The 23,920-nt window shown below is 44.4% G+C and overlaps 1 protein-coding gene across 3 annotated transcripts in view; it reads right to left on the minus strand.

The window, feature by feature from the left end:
- Window positions 1-179: 179 nt before the first annotated feature.
- ZNF609 (zinc finger protein 609) overlaps window positions 180-23,920 on the minus strand; it is a 287,347-nt gene continuing 263,606 nt past the window's right edge. For 2 of the 3 annotated variants that reach the window (XM_066273987.1, XM_066273988.1), the window contains 7 exons: window positions 14,454-14,541; window positions 9,926-12,266; window positions 8,705-9,071; window positions 6,044-6,219; window positions 5,564-5,780; window positions 5,051-5,129; window positions 181-4,739 (listed from right to left, as the gene is read on the minus strand). In XM_066273987.1, the coding sequence (XP_066130084.1) occupies window positions 5,056-5,129; window positions 5,564-5,780; window positions 6,044-6,219; window positions 8,705-9,071; window positions 9,926-12,266; window positions 14,454-14,541 (3,263 nt within the window). In that variant the 3' untranslated portion in view covers window positions 181-4,739; window positions 5,051-5,055. Of the gene's footprint in view, window positions 4,740-5,050; window positions 5,130-5,563; window positions 5,781-6,043; window positions 6,220-8,704; window positions 9,072-9,925; window positions 12,267-14,453; window positions 14,542-23,920 lie in introns of all 3 variants that reach the window. The other variant, XM_066273989.1, reaches the window with a different exon arrangement.

A 23,920-nucleotide genomic window follows, 5' to 3' on the forward strand; every position in this document is an offset into this window, starting at 1 on the left:
CTGAAAAACATGAGATTTTTTAGCAGATCCACGTGAATGCTGACGATGGCAAAGTTAATGTAGGCAGTTTAGATTTCAGTTGTTAAACTCAAGGAATCTACAAGATAGGCAAAAGAACCAAGACAAAACTCAGTCCTTTATTGTCCCCAAAGCTAAGTGGACAGGAAACATGCCTGAGGCTCTGCTGCCATCTACTGGTGGATCCTTTTTAATACAGCTAGAATTAGAACAGTAAAATCAAACCCAGGCACTCAGTATTTCCCATTCAAAAAGAAAAACCTTTGCTAGATAAGACCGCTGACAGGAAAGAAATATGGTAGGTACCCCAAATCTGCATTCCAATTAAAAAAGCAACTTAGAAGGTAGAATATTTTGGGGGATGATGGAAAGGGAAGATATGTGAAAGGCAAACTGTAAATTTAAGAACAGGGACATTAAAAACTTTATTCAATAAATACAACAAATAATTTAAAAATATACTTCAATTCCAAAGCCAATTAAAAAAGAAGTAGCAGGACAGGGGAAAAGGGGTGAAGGGTAGGAGAAAATCAGAGGGGAAGGAGGAAGTTCAAGAGGTGGAACAATGATTTGATTGGGCTATTTCAGAATGTACCACCTTGGAAATTCTGATCGAATGCTCTTGACCCATAAACCCTTAGCGCTTGTTCTGATGGGGTAGCCATAGGAGTCCACCAGCTGGGAATGATTCTTGGTTTCTGGATCAGAGCACTCTGAAGGCTGGAATTGGGGGGGGGCAGTTTTGAGGGGGCGTTTCCCACTCATTTCCTAAAAAAACCATCTAACTTCCAGGCAGGTTGAAGTAGTGCAAATTCTTAGGCAGAGAGCTCCCAGCTGCATAGTTTCACAGGTGAATATCCAAAATCAGGGTCTCTGGGAAGTCCCAGAGTACCCAGGGGTCCAAAGCCACTTCGGTGAATGGGGAAGACAGGAGAGGCCAGGGCACAGGTTAAAGCTCCTGGGTAAGCCAGTGGCTGAGCCAGGAAACACTGCTGGGCAGGAAAGGACTTCTGGGCAGGTAGTCTGGACACTGGATTCAACAGCTTGCCAGCAGCCAGGGAAGGTGGAGCTGAGGATGCGTATGGAGCAGGACCAGGAAGACAAGAAAAGCTGAGAGAACGGAAAGGTGGGGAGGAGAGGATGCAGCTCAGCAGCAAACTCCAGGAGAAATAACCAGCAGCCCTCACAGATTTGTGATTGTCTCTTAAAAAGATTTATTTTCTCTTCTTGCCTGAATGTACAAAGGCAAAAAGAGTACAGTTTGTATATATATATATTTATATATATATAAAAAAACAAGGAACTTGGTAATGTACACTTTACAGAAGGGAAGAATCAGGAAGACTAAAATTAACAGCAACGCCAATGGAACAAAAGCTATGAACAGCAACACTGTCCCTCCAGCCCGGGCCTCCAGCTCGCCCCAACCTGCTCCCAATGGGGGGCTAGCACCAAGGCAAGCGGGTGGGCTGGGGCAGGAGGGGCTGGGACGGGGCTTGGGAAGGGCTCAATCCCAGGAGGGGCCCATGGCAGAGGATCATTAGAAAGCGTCCTGGGATGCCCTAGTAATAAAATGAATAACAAAGGCCCAGAATTATGGGGCCATCTAGCTGCCCAGTGGAATCTTGGGGCATCAGAGTAGACATTGGGATGGTGATAGGGTATCTGGGATAATTAGTGACATGGGTGACTTCAAAGCCCATACACAATAACTCTTAGCCCTTCTGCAGTCTTGCCCTCCGATCCCAAGGCCAAGTCCTCCCACCTCCACCTTGGAGCCTGGAGAGAAGAGATTTAAGAATCACCATTTCATTTTGTGGGGTACCCGCTTAACCCTTCTGCATGTGGTCCTTTGACCTTGAGAAGTGTGGAGAAGGTGAGATAAGAGAAGGAAATTTCATACATGTACACATACATGTACAGACAGGGAAAGGGTATGAAAGGTGGTGACACACCTTCAATGAGGAAGAAGAGGATGTGAATCCTGAGCAGCAGCTCTCGGAGCCTTGGCTGTTCTACCTGGGGTGAGGCTCTCTCCCTCTGGGCTCTGTGGGGAGCCCGGTGAGCAGTATTTAGCGGAGGCCTGGGCAGCGGTGGCTCCAGGAGAGCCTAGGTCTGGTGGTCTGGGCCCTTAGCAGCAGACTTTTCCAGCCTTTGCTTGTGGGGTGGGGTGGAATGGAATCCTTGCTGTGTCTCATCTCTGGCCAGGTCATGGGTGCCACAGGTACCCTTTCCTGTGCCCTCCTCCCCATGTAGAGAGGCTGGAGGTGGAGAGCAAATCCTTCACTCCTCACTTGTCAAGGGTCTGTTTCCTCCGCTGCTGCTCTGTGTTATTCCAGGAAAGGGAGATTGGACCTGGCAGTGATCTGAGACCAGGAGGATGAGGATCAGGAGAGACAGTGCCATTCTGCCATTATTGGCTTTAACCAGCTCTTCTGGTAGCTCAGCTCCTACTCTTCAAGGGAGACTTGAATATAAGGATCCAAGAGCCAAATGTTTTTTAAGGAATAGAAAAAGAAAAAACTGTTCCCTTCTGTAGAACCCAAGGATGCCCTGCTAATATGGAATTTTCTCTTCTCTGTGTTACAGAACAAAGTGAAAAGGGCAGGAATGCAGACCATGCCTGCCCAAAGGGAAAAAATTACTCCAAACGTTTTCTTTACAATATGTACAGAGCACGCTGTAAGCCAGCGCCACAGATACAAAACACACAACAATATTTAAAAACAAACAGGAACGGAGACAGGCCCTTGGCTTCACCCCACGGAAGTGTGGGAGGGCACAATCAGACTGAAATTCAGAGTCATCCTCTTGGCGGGGGTGACTCAGGTTAGGTGGGTGAGGTGTCCACACCAAATACTTCCATGGATGAAAGGGGACTACTGCTCAGAGCACTCCCTGCTGGGGCAGCAGGGGGCCGAGGGAATGATGGAGGAGAGGGAGGCTGCTTGGGGGCCTATTAGGCCTAAAAAACAGTGAGTTTTTTTTGGATGAGCTCAGAACTCAACTTGAACAAAAAGAACATGAAACCTGGAGGGAAGGTCTATAGGTCAGAGGGGCTCCTCTTGGGCAAATGACCCTAAGACTCTCTAGAGTAGGGCTCTGGGGTGCTGGACATTGTGCTTACTGCCCTCCACTTCCGTGCCCCACACTATCAGAGCCAAGTCCTTGCTTTTAAATGGTCACTTCTGGCACTCTGGTTACACATACCCCTCTGTAGCCTAAGCTGGTATCTGTCAGTCTTTATCTTTCTTAATCCAGAAGGTCAAGAACAGGAGAGGAGAACAGAGATGACCTCAAAAGCAAAGTAAGAGCTAAAGCTTTGCACATCTTTGGGAAGAAGTGACTCCAATAAAGCTACCAAATTATCATCCCTTCCCAGTACAAAAAGCATACAGAGCCTGGACTGGGAGACTCATTTCTAAGGCGAACAGAGAAATGTCTGCTGCCTCAAAGCACAGCTCCCATTGAGTACACTGTGGCTCGGAGGAATAATGGCTTATGTGTCATCCCAGGGTCTAAGGAACACAAACTCTCATGCTCAGTGGCTCTTAAAACAAAAACGTGTGTTATAAAGAAACATGGCTCATATTGGCACACATGGGGTTATAGATTGAGCTATATAAAATCATGTATACAGACAAACTGGGCTGTATATCATATATTTGTAGCTCTAAATAAGGACACTCAGATGGCTGAATGGATAGGACTTCTCAAGAACCGCTTCTTGGGCCTCCTTGCCTTCAGGTGACCTGGCAGACTCCAAAGCTCCCAGGCTGGGGAATACTATTTTACCTGCCTGAGTCTTAAAAGCCAAGCAGTGGAAAAGAAGAGGAGAGATCAGTGTGGTGATCCCCCTGGGAAAGGCACCAAGGGGTCAGGAGGGAAGAGAGAAAAGGTCAAGGTGTTGGGGGCTAAGCAGCAGGACATAGTAGGGATGCAGGTTCTATTTCAGACTCCATTCATGCTCCAGCTCCAGCTTACTCCCAGTATCTCTGGGGAGCCCTGTGCTGGTGTGGGGACCCCTGGCCCTCTGCCTGACAGGCAGCCCAAGGCCATGCTGGGGCAAATACCTTGGTCTTCCTTTCCAGGTGGGGCTCTGAGCATTTATATGTGCTCATGTGAGAGGCGAGAAGTCTTCACGTTTGAAGACTTTGTTTTCACAATCATAGGGAAAACAGCCCCAATTTCTTTCCTGAGATTCTAATTCCTCCATGTGCTGCCAATTTCCAGGGCCAAAACCGCAGGGAAGATGCAGGACTGGTTATGGTGGCAATGATGGTGAGAAGGGTATGGCTGCTGTGCTGTCTTCAGACCTTACCCAGTGCTTGGGGGGGAGGGTGTCTGGGGGGGTGGTACTCTTCCGGCAGCTGACCCGGGGTTGGGGAACAGAGCAGTGACTTCTCTGGGTTGAGACCATGTTCCCCCGGTTGCTCCCCGTGCCTTCATCTCCACAGAGACCACCCAGTCACAACTGTGGCCGAGAGAATAAATATTTTCGCTAAGTACCAGCTCTCCAGCTCCTGAGGAAGAGGGAGGATGGGGGAATCCGGGGGCCTGGTGGAGGCGAGATAGCCAAGGGTCTGCCTTCAGTCATGGTGGGAACACGGCAAACAGGATGATCAACACCATTTAACTGATGTCTAAATGGCATCTCCAGCACCTCCTTGGGTGAGCCAGTCCGGGCCCGTGAAGCTGACTTTCTCCGGGCACTTGGTGTTCTGCAAGGGAAACATGGACAGATAACCAGGTACTCAGCTGGCTGGCAAAGCAACCACAAGGTGGCGCTCCAAGAAAATGAACAGTAGGGGAGGCTGCTACTGGTCTAGAGGACGCTTGTGGTCCACAGCTCCTCTGGATGCACATGGCTTCATGGGAGACTTGTTTGTACAAGAGGATTGGCCAGGGTTCCACCATTTCCAGACTGCTGACCCCACACAGCTATCCCTCACCTGGGCCCCACAGATACTCTGTGATCCAGTTATCAACTATTCCTACTCTATGTGTTGCCCCAAATTAAAAAGTTACTTACCATTCTCACCTCCGGGGGGGTGGGTAGAGTGAAGGAGCTGAGCCTTGCTGGCTGGCAACAATGGCTGTAGAAGAAAGCCCTGGGCGAGAAGGAGGACATGTTAGAGTAGCACTCCCAGAACTTTTGATTTAAGCCCTTTCTCTTCACCAGGCTGGGTGGGATTGGGAGGAGTTTCTCAAATTCCTAACTCCACTGAGTTTTGTGGCACTGACAGGAAAAAGATATGATGGTTGGCTAGATACAGTTGCCGGGGATAACTAATAAGGCTCCATTTTTCAGCTGCTTCTTTCTCTCTGGCTGTGGGAACACCTGTTCCTTATTCTTCTGAATATGAATGCCAATTTTCTGGAGGAGTTTGAGAGTCCCCAAGCTCCAAGGGAAGAAATAAATGTCATACGCTTTAATGATGGTCTGCAGAAGGCTAGGACTGTGACAGATTAGAAGCTCAAAAAAAGAAAAAAAATCTTGCCAGGGGCCCTTGCTGTAAGAATTGCAGTGGGAAAGGAGACTGACCTGCTGCATAGGGTAAGTTGTACTGTGCTGGGAGCAGCGAGTACCCCAGGTGGTGGTGGTGGTGGTGTGTGGACATCAGGCGCTGGGAAGGGGAGGTGCGGGGCCGGTCTGCACTCCTTTCACCGGCGCCTGCTCCCCCGATGCTGCTACAGCTGCCACCACCCCCAACCACTCCACAGCCTCCCCGATCTCTCTCCTGAGAAGTTTTATCACTTATCTGGAAAGGAAAGCAGACACAAAAGCACTGTCGTGACACTGACACACTGACACACACACACACATACACAGCAAGGCACCCAGAGCCCACATGACTCCTTAAACATGTGGGATGCCTAAGAATCAAGGTGGTGTCCAGAGGAACCCATGTCAAGACAGGCAAACTGCACTGAGGTTAGGACCTGATGTGTCCGCCTCCTCCCAGACTCTGATTCTGGTCCCATTGGTCTTTGATAACAGCCAGTGTAACTGCACTTTGCTTACCGTGGGAGACTTGCTCTTGTAATGACTGGCATGCTGCTGCAAGATGTCCAGGGCTTTGGACTCTGAGCTAGATTTACAACTGACACTGGGGCTGGCTCGGGCCTTGTCGGCATCTTCACCTCCTGAGACCTTGCTGCCATACGGGGAGAAAGAGTAGCTGGAAGGCAGGTAAGAACCTGGGAAAGAAGAAATGAAGCAGTTAAAGAGATAGGAAAGGTAGGAGTAACTCTGCTCCAGTGAGCGGGGCTAGTGAGTGTCCCTAGGCACAGGGACAGTGTCTACCCTGGTGTTTTTAGGCGAAGACTATTATGTAGTTTGCCCTTTCTTTACTGAGCTCTAGAGGCAAACCTAGCTCAGGGATATTAGGTACATGACCTTCAGTCTCTGGGAATCAATTTCCCTACAATCCTAGCCTCAGAGATTCATCTTAGAGGTGAGATGATCAAGTAGAGAGATCATGGTATATGAAGGCAGATGGCCTTGGGCTGAAATCCTACCTCTGAGCCTTACCAGTTGGGCAGCCTTGAGCAAATAGACAACTTTTCTGAGCTTCAGTCTCCTCACCACCAAAACGAAGATACCAAGACTTATTTCACAGGGAGGATTAAATAAGATTAATGTACACAAATACCTAATACAATGGCTGGCCCAGATCAGGCACTCATCAAATGGAACTATTATTTTTATATAGAAGAATGGGGTCAAGGAGAGACAGTTTTCTACCTGTTTGAAAGCTTACTGTCCCAGAGTTTGCTTTATAATGTTATGACAGAATAGCAGGACTATTTAGGCTGCTCTCCTGCAGGGAGGTGGCAGCTTTAAGGAAAGAAGTTCTTGTCTATCCCACATGGCTCTTCAGGCAATAGAAGAATGGAATAAGATCATTTTCTTCTAATAACTTAAAAAACACAAATTCCTTTGTGTCCCCCTTCCCAAGAATTCTCGGATGGCAGTATAAAGAGCTCATATTCTGCAAGCTGACCCCTTTTCTGGCTGGACTTCTCCACAATCTGACTTTCACTTGCTCTTGCCCTCTGACTGCCTTCCAACCTTACAACTGAACACGACCTTGCAAATGAATACATGCATTGTCCTTGTTTGAATGTTACTTGTTCTAAGTGTCTCTCTTGCTACTAGTAGGTTGTAAGCTCCTTGAGGGGAGGAACTAGTCTTCCCTATTTCTTTTGTGTTCTCCACAGTGCCAAGCAATTGCAAAATGTATAATATGTGTTTAAAAAGTCCCAGCTGAGGGAAGTCAGCAGTGGAAAAGAGGATGTTTATTATTCAAAAACAACAGCTCCGACAAGGGGTTAATATCCAAAATATATAAAGAACTCACAAAGCTCTACAACAAGCAAGCAAATCCAATTAAAAAATGGGAAGAGGACCTGAACTGACATGTCTCTCATGAAGACATACAAACAACAAATAGGTATATAAAAAGATACAATGAGATACCACCTCACAACTGTTAAGATTGGCTATTATCAACATGACAGTTAACAACAAATGTTGGAGAGGCTGTGGAGAAAAAAGAACCCTCATTCACTACTGGTGGGAATAGAAACTGGTACAGCCATTGTGGAAGAAAGTACGGTGGTTCCTCAAAAAATTAAGACTAGAACTACCATGTGACCCAGCAATCCCTCTACTGGGTATCTACCCCCCCAAATTGAAACGTGAATATTGGCGCGTTTATAAGGAAGTGCCACCACATAGGAATAACATTACTTGGTGGGATAAGCAGTTGAAGGAAACCGGCAGTTTGGTGGAGAAACCCCGTTCTGGTAGGCCATCAGTCAGTGACAGGTCTGTAGAGGCTATACGGGATAGCTACCTAAGGAGCCCTAAAAAATATGTGCGTGAGCCCACATGGAACTGCACTGAATTGGTATGAAACTGGGCGAGTTTTCCTTTTATTTGGTGCAGATTTCACATTTCTGTCGTCTTTTGTTGCTTTCCTGTGACTGGTCAAAAGTGCACCATGACTTTATGGACACACTGTATATACTATGGAATACTACTCAGCCATAAGAAATGATGACATAGTGACATTTGCAACAACATGGATGGAGCTTGAGAATATTATGCTAAGCAAAATAAGTAAATCAGAAAAAGCTAAGAACTATATGATTTAACACAAAAGTGGGATATAAAACTGAGACTCATGGACTTAGATAAAAGTGAAGTGGTTTCCAGAGGAAGGGTGATAGAAGGAGGAGAGAAAAAGGGGCCAATATGCAGTGACAGAAAATATTTGATATGGGTGATGGGCACACAACACTGAATAGTTGACATGTTATAGAGATGTATACCTGAAACCTATGTGTTCCTATGGACCAATGTCACCCCATTAAATCTAATTTCTAAATATGAAAAACAATGTTTTTTAAAGAGGGAGTTGACTTTTAGTTATCCATGAAAAGTGACTAGAGGCAACCCTCCAGCTGGAGCAATGGACGGAGAGCTGGTCCCACAGATTGTAACTAGGGGTCATTTAAGGAGTCTTAGTTTAGAGTGGCCACTTCTCAGAATGTCACATTCAGAAAAGGGCTGTCATCTACAGCCTCAATAAGCCTTGGGACTGAGCAAGAAAACTGGATTTGAAATCGCTGCTCCATTTCCCCCCAGTTAATGCACACCCGCTGGAAGGGTACGTACCTGGGTAGTTCTGCATCATCACAGCCGGCATGCCCCGGTAGCTGGGGTGGCTGGGGTCATAGGACTGGCTGTAGGAGTAGCCGTGCATGTAGGGGATGTAGGACTGGTGCTGGGTGAGGGGAGAGGACACAGGCACATGGACACTTGGTCGGGGCTCCTTGCTCCCAAGGCGGGGTTCCTCAGATGTGGGCAGCTTGCAGTCACTACTTGTGCTTTCCTTCCCGTCCTCCTTGGGGACGGAGTCCTTACTCCGACTCCTTTCCTCCTTCAATTTGCGGTCCCGCTCCTCTTTCCACCGCTCATCTTCTGACTTGATGTCGGAGTACTTGGCAGGATAAACATATGTCCACATCCGGGGCTCTGCTTCCTACAACAATCACAGAATGAGTACTGAGTATGTAACAAATGGGGGTGTGTGTGTAGATTTCAAGTCCAGGGTCCCAGCAGAAACATCAAGGCAGTTAATATCAGTCACCTGGGGCAGAGATGATCGTGACCTCTACTGATTGTTTACAATGAATTCTGATCCCTCCTGCTTAAAAAGTCTGTCCCTTCCCTGCCCAAAGGAAACGATGTGGGGAGAGAAAAGGAAAATCCATCAGTGGGTCTCCTCTAGGAGAAGACAAGCCTTCTGGCAAAATGACTCCTTGAATAGAAGAGGCTGCTCCATTTCTAAGGATATTCAGGTTGTTTCACTTCTTTGGGGGGAGTAGCACAGGGTGAAAGGTCTAACTGTGTCTCCAAGAGGGAAGGGAAGACTTTCTAAGTCTCTTGAGCAGAGCAAGATAGGAGATCAAGTTCTTGGTTCTCTTTCTATAAAATCTGAAAGTCACTCAGTCTGAGTAGTGTACTTCTGGTCTACTCTGCAATACAGACAGCTCACCATCAACTCACTCCACAGGAATAAGCAATGGGAGACACTGGACTAGGAATCAGCACACCTGGGTTCCAGGTTTGGCTCTGCTAGTCAACCCTCGTAACCCTACACAAATCAAGCTAACTTACCTGGTCCTCTCTTGTCAAGTGGGAAAACACCTTTTTACTGATCTAAAAGTGCTTTTCAATTAAACATTAAAATGATTTACAAAGGTAACAAATCCCTAAGCTTATAGACTTCTCCTGCTAATCTGTATTCTGCTGATCTCCTACATCAGGACAACCCTGATTGTGAGAAAGAGAAAGATGATCAAACAACTTCTATTTCCTCCCAGAGTAAGTTACCTGTCGGTACCAGAGTATTGGATCCACTTCTGCCTGTCGGCCACACTCAGCACCCGTCTTAGCCTCAGAGGCCTCCTTGCCTAGGTGGCTGGCCTCACTCAGCTTCACTTTCAGTGTTTCTGGGGCCTGGCCCGGAAGTTTGGAAGAGTCATCTAATTTGGGAATAATGACGGATTTGGCAGGGTCAGCCCCTGGCTCCTTGGCCTTGCCGGGTCCTGACTTCACCAGGTCTGTCAGGCTGGGAGCCTTGGTGAGAGTTGGTGGAATTGACGGCTTTTGCTTCCATTCTTCCTTGAGTGCTGCCTCCCGCTCCTTCAGGCCCAACTCTGCCTTCTTGTCCAGTCCCCGCTGCTGCTGCTCCAAGCTCTGCCGTTTCTGCTGCTCCTCATACTGCTGCCGGTAAGCTGTGTTGGTGCTCAGGAGGTGGGTGTGGTAGCTCTGGTCGCTGTAGCCGTAGGGGGGCACATAGGCATACTGGTTGTAGTACAGGGACTGCATGTACATGTTGGGACGCTGCTGGATGACAGAGGGCTGCTGACTGGCACTGCTCAGCTCTGGCTTCTTCTCCTCGCAAACATCGTTCTTCACTTTCCCCTCTATGCTTTCAGGCTCCTCGTCCTTTTTTGTCTTCAGGGCCTGGCTTTCCATGCCTGCCTGGTTGCTGGGGTTCAGTGCCCCTGGGCTGGACTGTGTGTAATTTGGAGAGTAGTAACTCTCAAAGCCTTGGTAATACGGTGAGTCTTTGCTCTGTGGCTGAGGAGGAAAAAGATTTTTCTTAGCCCCTTCCTTAACCAACTGTTCGGGGTCCTTTGATTTGACACTGTCCACTTTGCCCTCCCCGTCTTCCCCTGCATCAGAGATGTCGGAGTAGGCTGGGCTGTTGGTTTTGACTGAGCTGGCTTCAGCTCCATTCTGAGTCACTACGTGTAAGGGAGTCATGGGCTGGGTAGGGGTCGTGCTATCTAGGCGGCTACCACCTCCAATGGAAGGGCTGGGAGCATTGTCTGTGAAGCTGTAGATCTTATCAGCCTCAGCCTTGATGCTAGCCAGTCGGCTCTGGTGGGGGTCTGATGAGCCATTTAGGAGCCCTTCCATTTTCATCCCATCTCCTGATGATTCCCTGAAGGGGCTTTTGCCTTCTTCTGCTCGACATACCTTCCCAGGAGTCAGAGGACTTTCAAGTTCCTTTGAAGACTCCTTCTTTTTTTTGTCTTTCTTTTTCTTGTCCTTGGCTGGAGTCAAGGCAGGGTTGACTGTGAAAGGTTCTCCCATCACAGTGGGCTTGGGCTGAATGGGCTTGAGTTGGGGACTGTTGGGCATGGCCTGGACCACTGTGGTGGTCAGGCCTGAGGAGGAGCCTGGGCTGCCTGCGGTGAAGGTGGCTGTCTGGAAGGTGTAGATTTGCTGTGGGGGGATGGCTGGGGCAATGGGCCGGGCTGACTTTAAGCTCTTGGAAGGCATCTTTTCAGGTTTCAAACCAGAGGGTTTTTTACATTTTTCTTTTTCTATACACTTCCTTTCCAAAGAATCAAAGGCATCATTGCTTGTTTCATCCATTACTGAGGGTCCATCATCAGAGCCATCATTGGATAAGGTCCCAAGGTCTGTGTCCCCTTCCCCACTCAACTTTTTCTTACAGAGGCCTTTTGTGCTGAATTTGCTTGAAGGAGAAGGGCTATGGGGCTCTACAAGCCGAACTTTGGGGGTAGCTGAGCGGGCAGGGGATAAGGAACCTTTCTGTGAGACAGGTGCACCATTGCAGTTCCCGAGGTCTGCATGGAGGGTAGGTTCCTCTCCGTACTCACTGTCTCCGTCTGCTTCTGGCTTGCTGTCATCATCTGTATGGGCATGAGCTTGATGGTACTTAAGTCCGTTGATGTGCTTATACTTTTTGTTGCAGTTTGGGTGGGGACAATCAATCAGGACTGGGGAGGGACAATTTCTGTCTAAAACAGTGGTTTCCACTTTGGTCCCAGGGAGAGGGCCAGTGGCTGAGCCCATGGAATTCGTACGGACACGTTTGCTCCCTTTGGAGTCCTCTGAGCTAGAATTCAGCTCCATGTCCGAAAGGGGTTTGTTTTTCCGCTTATTCACTGAGGAAGGGCTAGCCTTGACATCCTCAGAGGTGCTACTGGCAGGTGGGCGATGCTCTGAAGAATTCTGGCTGCCCCGACGACCTTTGCTATTGGCTCCTGCTCGAGTTTTGCTGCTGTTGCTGGTCCCTTTGCTGTCAGTGGCTGTGGCTGTCTCATTGACAGGTGTGTTACTGTTGGGACGCATGCGTTTGCCTCTACCCCGACCATTTCGCATTTCCAAGTCACTGGTGGGAGAGTCGCAGAACCTTGGCAAAGGACAAACACAACAGGATATTATTATTATTTTTTAACAAAAAAAATTTTTTTTAATAGAAAGACAGTCAGAGAGAGGGATAGATAGGGACAGACAGACAGGAACAAAGAGAGATGAGAAGCATCAATCATTAGTTTTTCATTGCAACACCTTAGTTGTTCATTGATTGCTTTATCATATGTGCCTTGACCGTGGGGCTACAGCAGACCTAGTGACCCCTTACTCAAGCCAGCGATGTTGGTTCCAAGCTGGTGAGCTTTTTTTGCTCAAACCAGATGAGCCCACGCTCAAGCTGGCGACCTTGGGGTCTTGAACCTGGGTCCTCTGCATCCCAGTCTGACGTTCTATTCACTGCGCCACCGCCTGGTCAGACACAACAGGGTATTATTAAAAAAAGAAAATGTCTTCAAACTGGTTTAGCTGCTGTCTCTAGAAGAACTGTCCAGATGGTAACTATCATTTTCAATGAATATGATTTGTTAAAGGAACTTCGGTAAGAGTGGGAAGTGGTAAGCTCCTAGAATGCTAGCTGTAAATTATTCCCTAAGATTTGGGTTCCCCAAACCCTGGCAAACTTCAAAGTAATATTAGGAATAAGCTGTACCCTGCGATTCACTGAGATGTCAATCTTAAGATCAAATTCCAATGTGAAACCCACATTGTCTAGTAGAGTTTCAAAAACTAAAATGTTCCTCAGTTCGCCTGACCTGTGGTGGCGCAGTGGATAAAGCGTCAACCTGGAAACGCTGAGGTTGCCAGTTCAAAACCCTGGGCTTGTCTGGTCAAGGCACATATGGGAGTTGATGCTTCCTGCTCCTCCCCCCTTCTCTCTCTTTCTCTCTCCCCCCTCTCTATAATGAATAAATAAAATCTTAAAAAAAAAATGGTCCTCAGTTTAAACTTCTGAGAGAGATGCCTGACCAGGTGGTGGCGCAGTGGATAGAGCGTCGGACTGGGATGCGGAAGGACCCAGGTTCGAGACCCCGAGGTCGCCAGCTTGAGCGCGGGCTCATCTGGCTTGAGCAAAGAGCTCACCAGCTTAGACCCAAGGTCGCTGGCTCCAGCAGGTGGTTACTCGGTCTGCTGAAGGCCCACGTTCAAGGCACATATGAGAAAGCAATCAATGAACAACTAAGAAGTCGCAACGCGCAACGAGAAACTGATGATTGATGCTTCTCATCTCTCTCCGCTCCTGTCTGTCTGTCCCTGTCTATCTCTGCCTCTGTAAAAAATAAATAAATAAACTTCTGAGAGATAGCTAACATTAAAAAGGATCATCAGTGAATGTTTGTTCACCAATAGTCAGACTCTATGGTCTCAGTCTTAAGGTGCCTACAGGTAGCAGTGAGAATTCAGTAATTCCAAACAAAGGCTTAAATAGGATCTCCTCCCCATTTCAAGCCAACCCATCAATGCCTAATTCATTTATTATTATTTTATTTTATTTATTCATTTTTTAGAGAGGAAAGAGAGAGAGAGAGAGAGAAGGGGGAGGAGCAGGAAACATCAACTCCCATATGTGCCTTGACCAGGCAAATGCAGGGTTTTGAACTGGTGACCTCAGTGTTTCAGGTCAACACTTTATCCACTGTGCCACCACAGGTCAGGCTATTTATTATTCTTGAATGCCAGATGAATATAGTGCCTCTCCTTGTCTCTATACCATAATATCCTTTAAAAGCTGGGGGGGGGTGTCTTTTTTAAATTTCTTGTACAGCAAGTGCTTTTATTTTATAAAAACACATTTATGAGATCTATGGTGAAAATTACCATTATGAGATGCTGTCAATTTGTTAAATTCTTCCTTTTTAAAAATAAATATTTTTTAATTTTAAAATATTTTTTATTTATTGATTTCTGAGAGAGAGGAAGGAAGAAAGAAAGAGACAGAAACATTAATCTGTTTCTGTATGTGCCCTGACCAGGAATTGAACTGGCAACCTTTACATATCAGTAAGATGCTCCAACCAGTGGAGCTATTCAGCTAGGGCTAAAAATAAATAATTTTTATTTTTCAATTACAGTTGATGCATAATATTATATAATATTAGTTTCAGGTGTACAAACCAAAGCTAGGTGTCTTTAAGAAACTACCCAGTTCTAGTAGGATAAAGGTATAAAACATCACTGAGTAGGGTGGTTCAATCTAACATAAACTAAAAAGTCACAGAGTGCTTACCTGGGGGGTGCCCAGTCATGCCGTGTGCAGTCAAGAAGTGTACCTACGTATGTCTTGTTCCTCCATGTTACATTCACCACCAACATCCCTGGAAGACAAGACTCAGATATAGACAAGAGAAACCTTTTGGCCACTGAGAAGAGTATTTTCTATTTGAATAGCATTCTGGTTCCTGTAGGAGTGTTTAGGGGTGCTCTGGGTCCCAAAGGGACAAACAGAATTAGAATGGAATAGTTCCACGGGAACTGCCTATAGCAATATTGGGGCCCCTTTGAATGGGCAATAGTTGCAAAGATTTTATAATCCAGTTAAGGCACATTTTTATAACTTTAAAAAAGTATGCAGTATTTGAAACATACTAAAAATTTTACAAAGCATAGTCTAACAAAAACTCATGTACCCACCAATCAATGCTTTATAAGATTTTTGTGCTATTTATGAATGTGTTAAGTCTAAGAACTCTTTGCCTACTGAACATTTTCTTCTAGGTTTTTTCCCTAAACGTTTTAGTTTTCTGTTTTAGTCCTTTATTTATTCTGAGTCAATTTTTTTTATGAAATTCTTTATTTGGGGAGGGCTATGGTGTCCTTTTGTTTCAATTCTTTTTGAAAAGGCTACTTTGCATCCCAAGAATGCTTTTATACCTTTGCCAAAATCAATCACAGGGTGTATCTGTGTGTCTGTTTCTGGGTTCTCTGCTCTAATCCATTGGTTTAAGTGTCTATTCTTCCACCAATATCACAGTCGCATTGATTGATTACTGTGGTTATAAGTCTTGAAATCAGATAATCTGATTCTTCCCACTTTATTCTTTTTCAAAACTCTTTTAGCTATTTTAGTCCCTTTGTTCTCTACATATAAATTTTAAAAAAATCTTACCTATACCTACACAAAGTATCTTGCTGGAATTTTGAAAGAAATTGTATTAACCTGTATATTAATTTGGGAAAAACTGACATCTTCACTATTAATTTAGATCTTCTCTGATTTCTTCCAGCAGCATTGTGTAGTTTTAGCATACAAATCTTGTAGATGTTTTGTTAAATTTACAATAAGTAGTTCATTTTTTTTGAGCTACAGTAAATGGTGTTACATTTTAAACTTCAGTGCCCATTTGTTCATGGCTAGTATATAGTAGCCATACAAATGATTTTTGTATGTTTATCTTATATTCTATGACCTAGCTAAACTCACCTAGCTAAACTCACTCACTAGTTCTAGGAGTTTTTATATAGTTATTGGTATTTTTCTATGTAGACAATCATGTAACGTGCAAATAAGTAGTACAGTTGTATTTCTTCTTTCCAATCTGTATGCCTTTTATTTTCCTTTCTTGTGTAATTGCAATATCTAGAACCTCCAGCAACATATTGAATAAGAGCAGTGAAAGTAGACATCTTTCCTTGTTCCTGCTCTTAGGGGGAAAGCATTCAGTTACTCATTATTAAGTATTGAATATAATGTTCAGCTCCATGTCTGGGACATATGAGGCAAAAAGAAAACATAGAAAACTCTCCACGATGTTGTTACTTAGGTCTTAATGTCCCTACCTGGTCTGCCTTCTTTTCTCCACCTTTCATAGTTTTGTTATACTTGTTTTATATATAATGGATGGGGATTTTAGTTGTTTTTAGTGGGATAAATAGGAAAAAGTATACCTGCTTCATCTTCCCCAAAGTCGAAGTCCTGGTTAAATCCTATTGGTTATCTTTCTTAGTGTTAGATTTCTATTATATAAAATTTTGGTTTGCAAGCTGTTTTTGAGTGAGGTGTTTTTGTTACTGATTTTGCCCTTCTCTGTTTCATACTTTTGCAATTTCTTCCCTCTAGTCCCCTAAGGACCTAGTCTGAACAGGTCTTCTAATGGCCTGTGCCATTAGAAGAAATTTAGAATAGCCTAGTTCTAATCATTGAACCAGCAAGCAACCTGACCAAATACTTCTTCACAATTCCTTAGGCTTCCTTTTTCCCTTACTCAATTAACTGTTTAAAGCCTTTCATGAGGCTGGCTGGAGGCTGGCAGATCACTCCCCTGGCCTCAAGGTCTACCTCTATAGGGGGCGTTTTCAGTATCTAGTTATTGGTCAGAAGTTCACCTCTCCGGTACCATTCTCTGTTCCCAGACCTGGAGACTGGCAGGCTCACAGCTTTAGCCTCAGTGATTTACCATATTTTGCCATGTTTAAGACACATCCTTTGCCTGACCTGTGGTGGCACAGTGGATAAAGCGTCGACCTGGAAATGCTGAGGTCACCGGTTCGAAACCCTGGGCTTGCCTGGTCAAGGCACATATGGGAGTTGATGCTTCCAGCTCCTCCCCCATTTCTATCTCTCTGTCTCTCCTCTCTCTCTCTCTCTCTCTGTCTCTCCCTCTCCACTCAAAAAAAAAAAAAAAAAAAGACACATCCTTTTCCGAAAAATTTGGGGTCTAAAAACTGGGTGCGTCTTATACAGTGGTTGTAGATTTTTTACTTGCATTTCCCGCTTTTTCACATTAGTTTTTACGCTCATTGTTGAGGACAGTGATTCGTCATCAGACACAGATGAGGACAAGCTAATGGACAGGAGTTTTGACAGTGACAAGGAGTTGTATGAATTTTATGATGAATAAAACTTGAGTTCAATAACTTTTTTTTTCAAATTTCAGGCCCCAAAATTAAGATGTGTCTTATACATGGGATTGTCTTATACATGAGGAAATATGCCATATCTCTTCTATTTTTCTTTCGTTTTTTTTACAGAGACACAGAGAGGCAGAGAGAGGGATAGGTAGGGACAGACAGACAGGAACGGAGAGAGATGAGAAGTGATTTATCAATCATCAGTTTTTCATTGTGACACCTTTGTTGTTCATTGATTGCTTTATCATATGTGCCTTGACTGTGGGACTATAGCAGACCCAATAACCCCTTGCTTGAGCCAGCGACCTTGGGTCCAAACTGGTGAGCTTTGCTCAAACCAGATGCGCCTGCGCTCAAACTGGCAACCTTGGGGTCTCGAACCTGGGTCCTCTGCATCCCAGTTTGACGCTCTATCCACTGTGCTACAGCCTGGTCAGGCTCTCTTCTATTTTTGATTCCTAGAAATAGTTATTTTGTTTCTGAGCCCAAACATATTCTTTGATTTTTCACTTTATATATTTTATTCTTTGCTATGTGTTTGGACCAGAGAAGATGTGTCAAAAGTTTGAAAAGAGGCCCTGGCCGGTTGGCTCAGCGGTAGAGTGTCGGCCTAGCGTGCGGAGGACCCGGGTTCGATTCCCGGCCAGGGCACACAGGAGAAGCGCCCATTTGTTTCTCCACCCCTTCGCCGCACCTTCCTCTCTGTCTCTCTCTTCCCCTCCCGCAGCCAAGGCTCCATTGGAGCAAAGATGGCCCGGGCGCTGGGGATGGCTCTGTGGCCTCTGCCTCAGGCGCTAGAGTGGCTCTGGTCGCAACATGGTGACGCCCAGGATGGGCAGAGCATCGCCCCCTGGTGGGCAGAGCGTCGCCCCATGGTGGGCGTGCCAGGTGGATCCTGGTCGGGCGCATGCGGGAGTCTGTCTGACTGTCTCTCCCTGTTTCCAGCTTCAGAAAAATGCAAAAAAAAAAAAAAAAAAAAGTTTGAAAAGAGTCATTTTGATTGGAAATCCCAAGGTACATTTTCTCTGTAATGTTTCTAGAGAATAAGCCTGGGGATTCTAAAATTAGCCTTTTGTTTGCCTTGGTCATACTACTATTTGATTCAGCACTCCACTCCTAGGGCCTGTCTGTAGTATATACGACCTATATTCATTTTCTTCTTTGATGTAGAAAAGATCACTGGACTTAGAGTTAGAAAACCTTAGTCTAAATCCTTGCTCTGCTATAGTGTAAGCATGGACAAGAAACTTAACCTCTATGAGTCTCAGATTTTTAATCAATACTACAGAATTAAAATAGAAGTAAATGGTAAGATTTAAAATTAGATAACTAGCCCATCATAGGCTTTTAATATGTCAATACAAAGAAAGTGCTTAGACAAAACTATGGAGTATCAGGACTTGAGCCTTGAACTCTTAGGCATGCCCTTAAATAAGACCTTATTTAGCCTCTGTTCTTTTTGGGATCTGATTTTGGGATGCTCTGTCAGAAAACCAGAAATAAAACCAGATCAGGGAAGGGATCTGGGGGTGGCAGTAAAAAGAATTATACTACTAGAAAATCTCAATCCAATAAAATTAGGGAAAGGAAAAACTCTGGTTAGTCAATTAGATTCTAATTCAAACATTTATTGAATCTGTTATGTGTTAGCTGTTTTCATACTCATCAGCTTATCAAATATTCTCAGCCTTAAATCACTTTTTGAACAAGGTACACCATTAAGAGAAAGCATAGTCCTCCCAACAGTCCTGCTATATAGGGATTGTTAAAGCTGCTTTGCTAATTGGGAAATGAAAGCCCAGAAAGGTTATGTAGTTTACCAAAGGTTTCACTATTCATTAGTGGTCAGATCTTTAAGGCATTACACAGCTATCTCTAGTGGATTCTGATTCTTTTCATACAATTCCCTCAAAATGTCCCTTTAGTTTCAGCTAAGATACAAAAACACATACAGGGAAGATCGCAGGGGCAAGGGGGAGACCTGGAGGGAAAAAGGACAGGATTCTAACTCCTTCTATCCCTTTCTAGGGCCCTGGCATCTTAAGAGACAGGGCAAACATGAGAAAGCAATTAGGCTAAATTCTCTCTGGCTATTAGCAAGTGAATTCAAATGGAATTCTTTCTCAGTGATGGGCTGATCTGATTATTGTATAACCAATCTGAACAGGAATAGAGTCCATTTATTTCTAGACAAGGTAAGACTTAGATATACGCACCTCATTAATAAGGGCAGATGAGCACAGCTGTGTATAGAGAGCAAGCATACAATTAGAAGACGAATGTTAGTCCTACTCTTGAAACAGCTGGGCAGGAACACATTTATAAATCTGTCTTATTCCTCTGTTACAGTCTGAAAACCTTAGCAATAATGAATGAGCTGAAAGGAAGACAGGTCAGACAGAGTGCTGGAACTGGGATAGGGGAAGAGGAAGAACTCTTTATGGAAAAAGAAAATGGAGGCTAGTTTAAAGGTCAAAGCATATACACTTTTCTGAAGTGTAATTCTTTCTGCAAAGTCCTGAGTTGAGACAGCTGGGAGAATGAGAGAACAGGAAAGAAAAGGAAGAAAATAACACTTCCCCATGGAGGAGAGGTGGAAACCGCAGCCCCCCCCCCCAGTGCTGGCAATGCCCATACCCAAACGCCCGAGGCAGCAGCAGAGGGGGTGGTGGGCCTGCAGACAGACCACACCTAGGGAACACAGAGGCCACACCCATTGGACTCCAGTGGCCACACCCTTCTTATACAAAGACAAAATGGGAAGGCAGAGAAATGCAACCCAATTGAATCAAAGGAAATCCCCGGAAAAGGACTTCAATGAGTCAGATATAACCAATTACTGGAAGCAGAGTTTAAAATAATGATTGTTAGGCTGTTGAAAGATCTTAGAACAACAATAGATGGTCATAACAAACAACTAAATAAAGAGATAGCAAGTATAAAAAAAGGATATTAAAATAATAAAAAAGAATCAGTCAGAAATGACAAATACAATATCAGAAATGAAGACCACAATGAAAGGAATTAAAAGCAGGATAGATGAAGCTGAGGATCAAATCAGTGAGTTAGAGGACAAGATAAACAAAGGCATGGAAGTAGAGCAGTAAAAAGAAAAGACACTCAAAAAGTCTGAGAAGCCCTGGCCGGTTGGCTCAGTGGTAGAGCGTCGGCCTAGCGTGCGGAGGACCCGGGTTCGATTCCCGGCCAGGGCACACAGGAGAAGCGTCCATTTGCTTCTCCACCCCTCTGCCGTGCTTTCCTCTCTGTCTCTCTCTTCCCCTCCCGCAGCCAAGGCTCCATTGGAGCAAAGATGGCCCGGGCGCTGGGGATGGCTCTGTGGCCTCTGCCTCAGGCGCTAGAGTGGCTCTGGTTGCAACATGGCGACGCCCAGGATGGGCAGAGCATCGCCCCCTGGTGGGCAGAGCGTCGCCCCTGGTGGGCGTGCCGGGTGGATCCCGGTCGGGCGCATGCGGGAGTCTGTCTGACTGTCTCTCCCTGTTTCCAGCTTCAGGAAAAAAAAAAAAAAAAGTCTGAGAAAACTCTAAGAGAGCTCTGTCACAACATGAAAAGAAATAACATCCGCATCATAGGAGTTCCTGAAAAAGAAGAGAAAGAATAAGGGATAGAGACTTTGTTCATCAAATCATAGCTGAAAACTTCCCTAAATTGATGCAGGAAAAAGTCACACAAGTTCAAGAAGCACAGAGAATTCCATTAAAGAGAAACCCAAAGAAATCTACACCAAGACACATCATAATTAAAATACCTAAGCTAAGTGATAAAGAGAAAATATTAAAAGCTGCAAGAGAAAAAAAGGCTATCACCTACAAAGGAGCCCCCATAAGGATGACATCTGACTTCTAACACTTGAGGCCAGAAGGGAATGGCAAGATATATTCAAAGTAATGCAGAACAAGAGCCTACAACCAAGACTACTTTATCCAGCAAGGCTATCGTTTAAAATTGAAAAAGAGGCCCTGGCCGATTGGCTCAGTGGTAGAGCGTCGGCCTGGCATGCGGGGGACCCGGGTTCGATTCCTGGCCAGGGCACATAGGAGAAGCGCCCATTTGCTTCTCCACCCCCCCTCCTTCCTCTCTGTCTCTCTCTTCCCTTCCCACAGCCAAGGCTCCATTGGAGCAAAGATGGCCCGGGCACTGGGGATGGCTCCTTGGTCTCTGCCCCAGGCGCTAGAGTGGCTCTGGTCGCGGCAGAGCGACGCCCCAGAGGGGCAGAGCATCACCCCCTGGTGGGCAGAGCGTAGCCCCTGGTGGGCATGCCAGATGGATCCCGGTCGGGCACATGTGGGAGTTTGTCTGACTGTCTCTCCCCGTTTCCAGCTTTGGAAAAGAAAAAAAGTTAAAAAAAAAAAAAAAGGAAAAAGAAATAAAAAGCTTCCCAGACATAAAACCTCCCCAAAACTCAGGAATTCATGAAAACCAAACCAATGCTGCAAGAAATGTTAAGGGGCCTGTTGTAAACAGATCAAAGGGGGAAAAGAATATAGCAAAAGAGGAATACAGCTTTAAAGAATAAAATGGCAATAAACAACTATATACCAGGCCTGACCTGTGGTGGCGCAGTGGATAAAGCATCGACCTGGAAATGCTGAGGTTGCCAGTTTGAAACCCTGGGCTTGCCTGGTCAAGGCACATATGGGAATTGATGCTTCCTGCTCCTCCCTCCCTTCTCTCTCTGTCTCTCTCTCCTCTCTCTCCCTTTCTGTCTCTCTCCTCTCTAAAACTGAATAAAAAATCTACCTAAAAGAAACTTTAAAAAAAAACAACAACTATATACCAATAATAACCTTAAATGTAAATGGATTAAATGATCCAATCAAAAGACATAGGGTAGCTGCATGGATAAGAAAACAGGACCCATACATATGCTGTCTACAAGAGACACATCCTAAAACAAAAAATGCACATAGGCTGAAGGTTAAGGATGGAAAAAAATATTTCATGCAAATAGAAATGAAAAAAAAAGTGGGGTAGCAATACTTATATCAGACAAAATGAACTTTAAAACAAAGGCTATAGTAAGAGATAAAGAAGGTCACTACATAATGATAAAGGGTGCAATTCAACAGGAAGATATGACCATTATAAATATCTATGCACCTAATATAGGAGCACCTAAATATATAAAGCTGACTTTGATGGATATAAAGGGTGAGATCAACCTATAATAAATAGGGGATTTCAATACCCCACTAATATCACTAGATAGATCCTCAAGAAAGAAAATAGCAGACTTAAAGAACATACTAGATCAACTGGATTTAATAGATATCTTCAGAACCGTTCACCCTAAAGCAGCAGAATATACATTCTTTTCAAGTGCTCATGATACATTCCCTAGGATAGACCACATGTTAGGGCACAAAAGCGGTCTCAACAAATTTAAGAAGATTGAAATCATATCAAGCATCTTCTCTGATCACAATGGCATGAAACTGGATATCAACCACAACAGAAAAATTGAAAAATACTCAAACACTTGGAAACTAAACAGCATGTTATTAAATAACGAATGGGTTAACAATGAGATCAAAGAAGAAATAAAAAAACTCCTAGAAACAAATGATAATGAGCATACAACAACTCAAAAGTTATGGGACACAGCAAAAGCAGTACTGGGAGGGAAGTTCATAGCATTATAGGCATACCTTAAGAAGACAGAAAAAGCTCAAATAAACAACCCTGCATCTAAAAGAACCAGAAAAAGAACAGCAAGTAAAGCCCAGAGGTAGTAGAAGAAAGGAAATAATAAAGATCAGAGTGAAAATAAATGACATAGAGGCTAAAGAAACAATACAGAGGACCAATGAAACCAGGAGCTGGTTCTTTGAAAAGGTAAACAAGATCGATGAACCTTTAACCAGACTCACCAAGAAAAAAAGAGAGAGGACTCAAATAAATAAAATTAGACATGAGAGTGGTGAAATAACAACTGACACAACAGAAATACAAAGGATTATAAGAAAATACTATGAAGAACTGTATGCCAAAAAAACCTAGATGAAATGGACAAATTCCTTGAAACATATAATCTTTCAAAAATCAATCTGGAAGAAACAGAAAACCTAAACAGACCGATTCCAACAAATGAGATCGAAACAGTTATCAAAAAACTCCCGACAAACAAAAGGCCGGGGCCTGATGGCTTCACAAGTGAATTCTACCAAATATTCAAAGAAGAACTAACTCTTTTCTTTCTCAAGCTATTTCAAAAAGTTCAAGAGGAAGGAAGACTTCCAAGTTCCTTTTATGAGGCGAGCATAATTCTGGTTCTAAAACCAAGCAAAGACAACACACAAAAAAGAAAATTATAGGGCAATATCCCTGATGAATATAGATGCTAAAATCCTTAACAAAATATTAGCCAACTGGAACCAGCAATATATGAAAAATATCATACACCATGATCAAGTGGGATTTATTCTGGGGAGGCAAGGATGGTACAATATTCATAAATCAATCAATGTGATTCATCACATAAACAAAAAGAAGGAGAAAAACCACATGATAATTTCAATAGATGCAGAAAAAGCATTTGATAAAATTCAGCACCCATTCATGATCAAAACTCTCAGCAAAGTGGGAATAGAGGGAACATACCTCAACATGACAAAGGCCATCTATGACAAACCCACAGCCAACATCATACTCAATGGGCAAAATTTAAAAGCAATCTTTTTAAGATCAGGAACAAGGCGGGGGTGCCCCCTTTCATCACTCTTATTCAACATAGTCCTGGAAATCCTAACCACAGCAATCAGACAAGAAGAAGAAATAAAAGGCATCCAAATTGGAAAAGAAGAAGTAAAACTATCATTATTTGCAGAT

Source organism: Saccopteryx bilineata, chromosome 4 (genome assembly GCF_036850765.1).
Source record: "Saccopteryx bilineata isolate mSacBil1 chromosome 4, mSacBil1_pri_phased_curated, whole genome shotgun sequence".
Lineage (NCBI taxonomy): Eukaryota > Metazoa > Chordata > Mammalia > Chiroptera > Emballonuridae > Saccopteryx > Saccopteryx bilineata.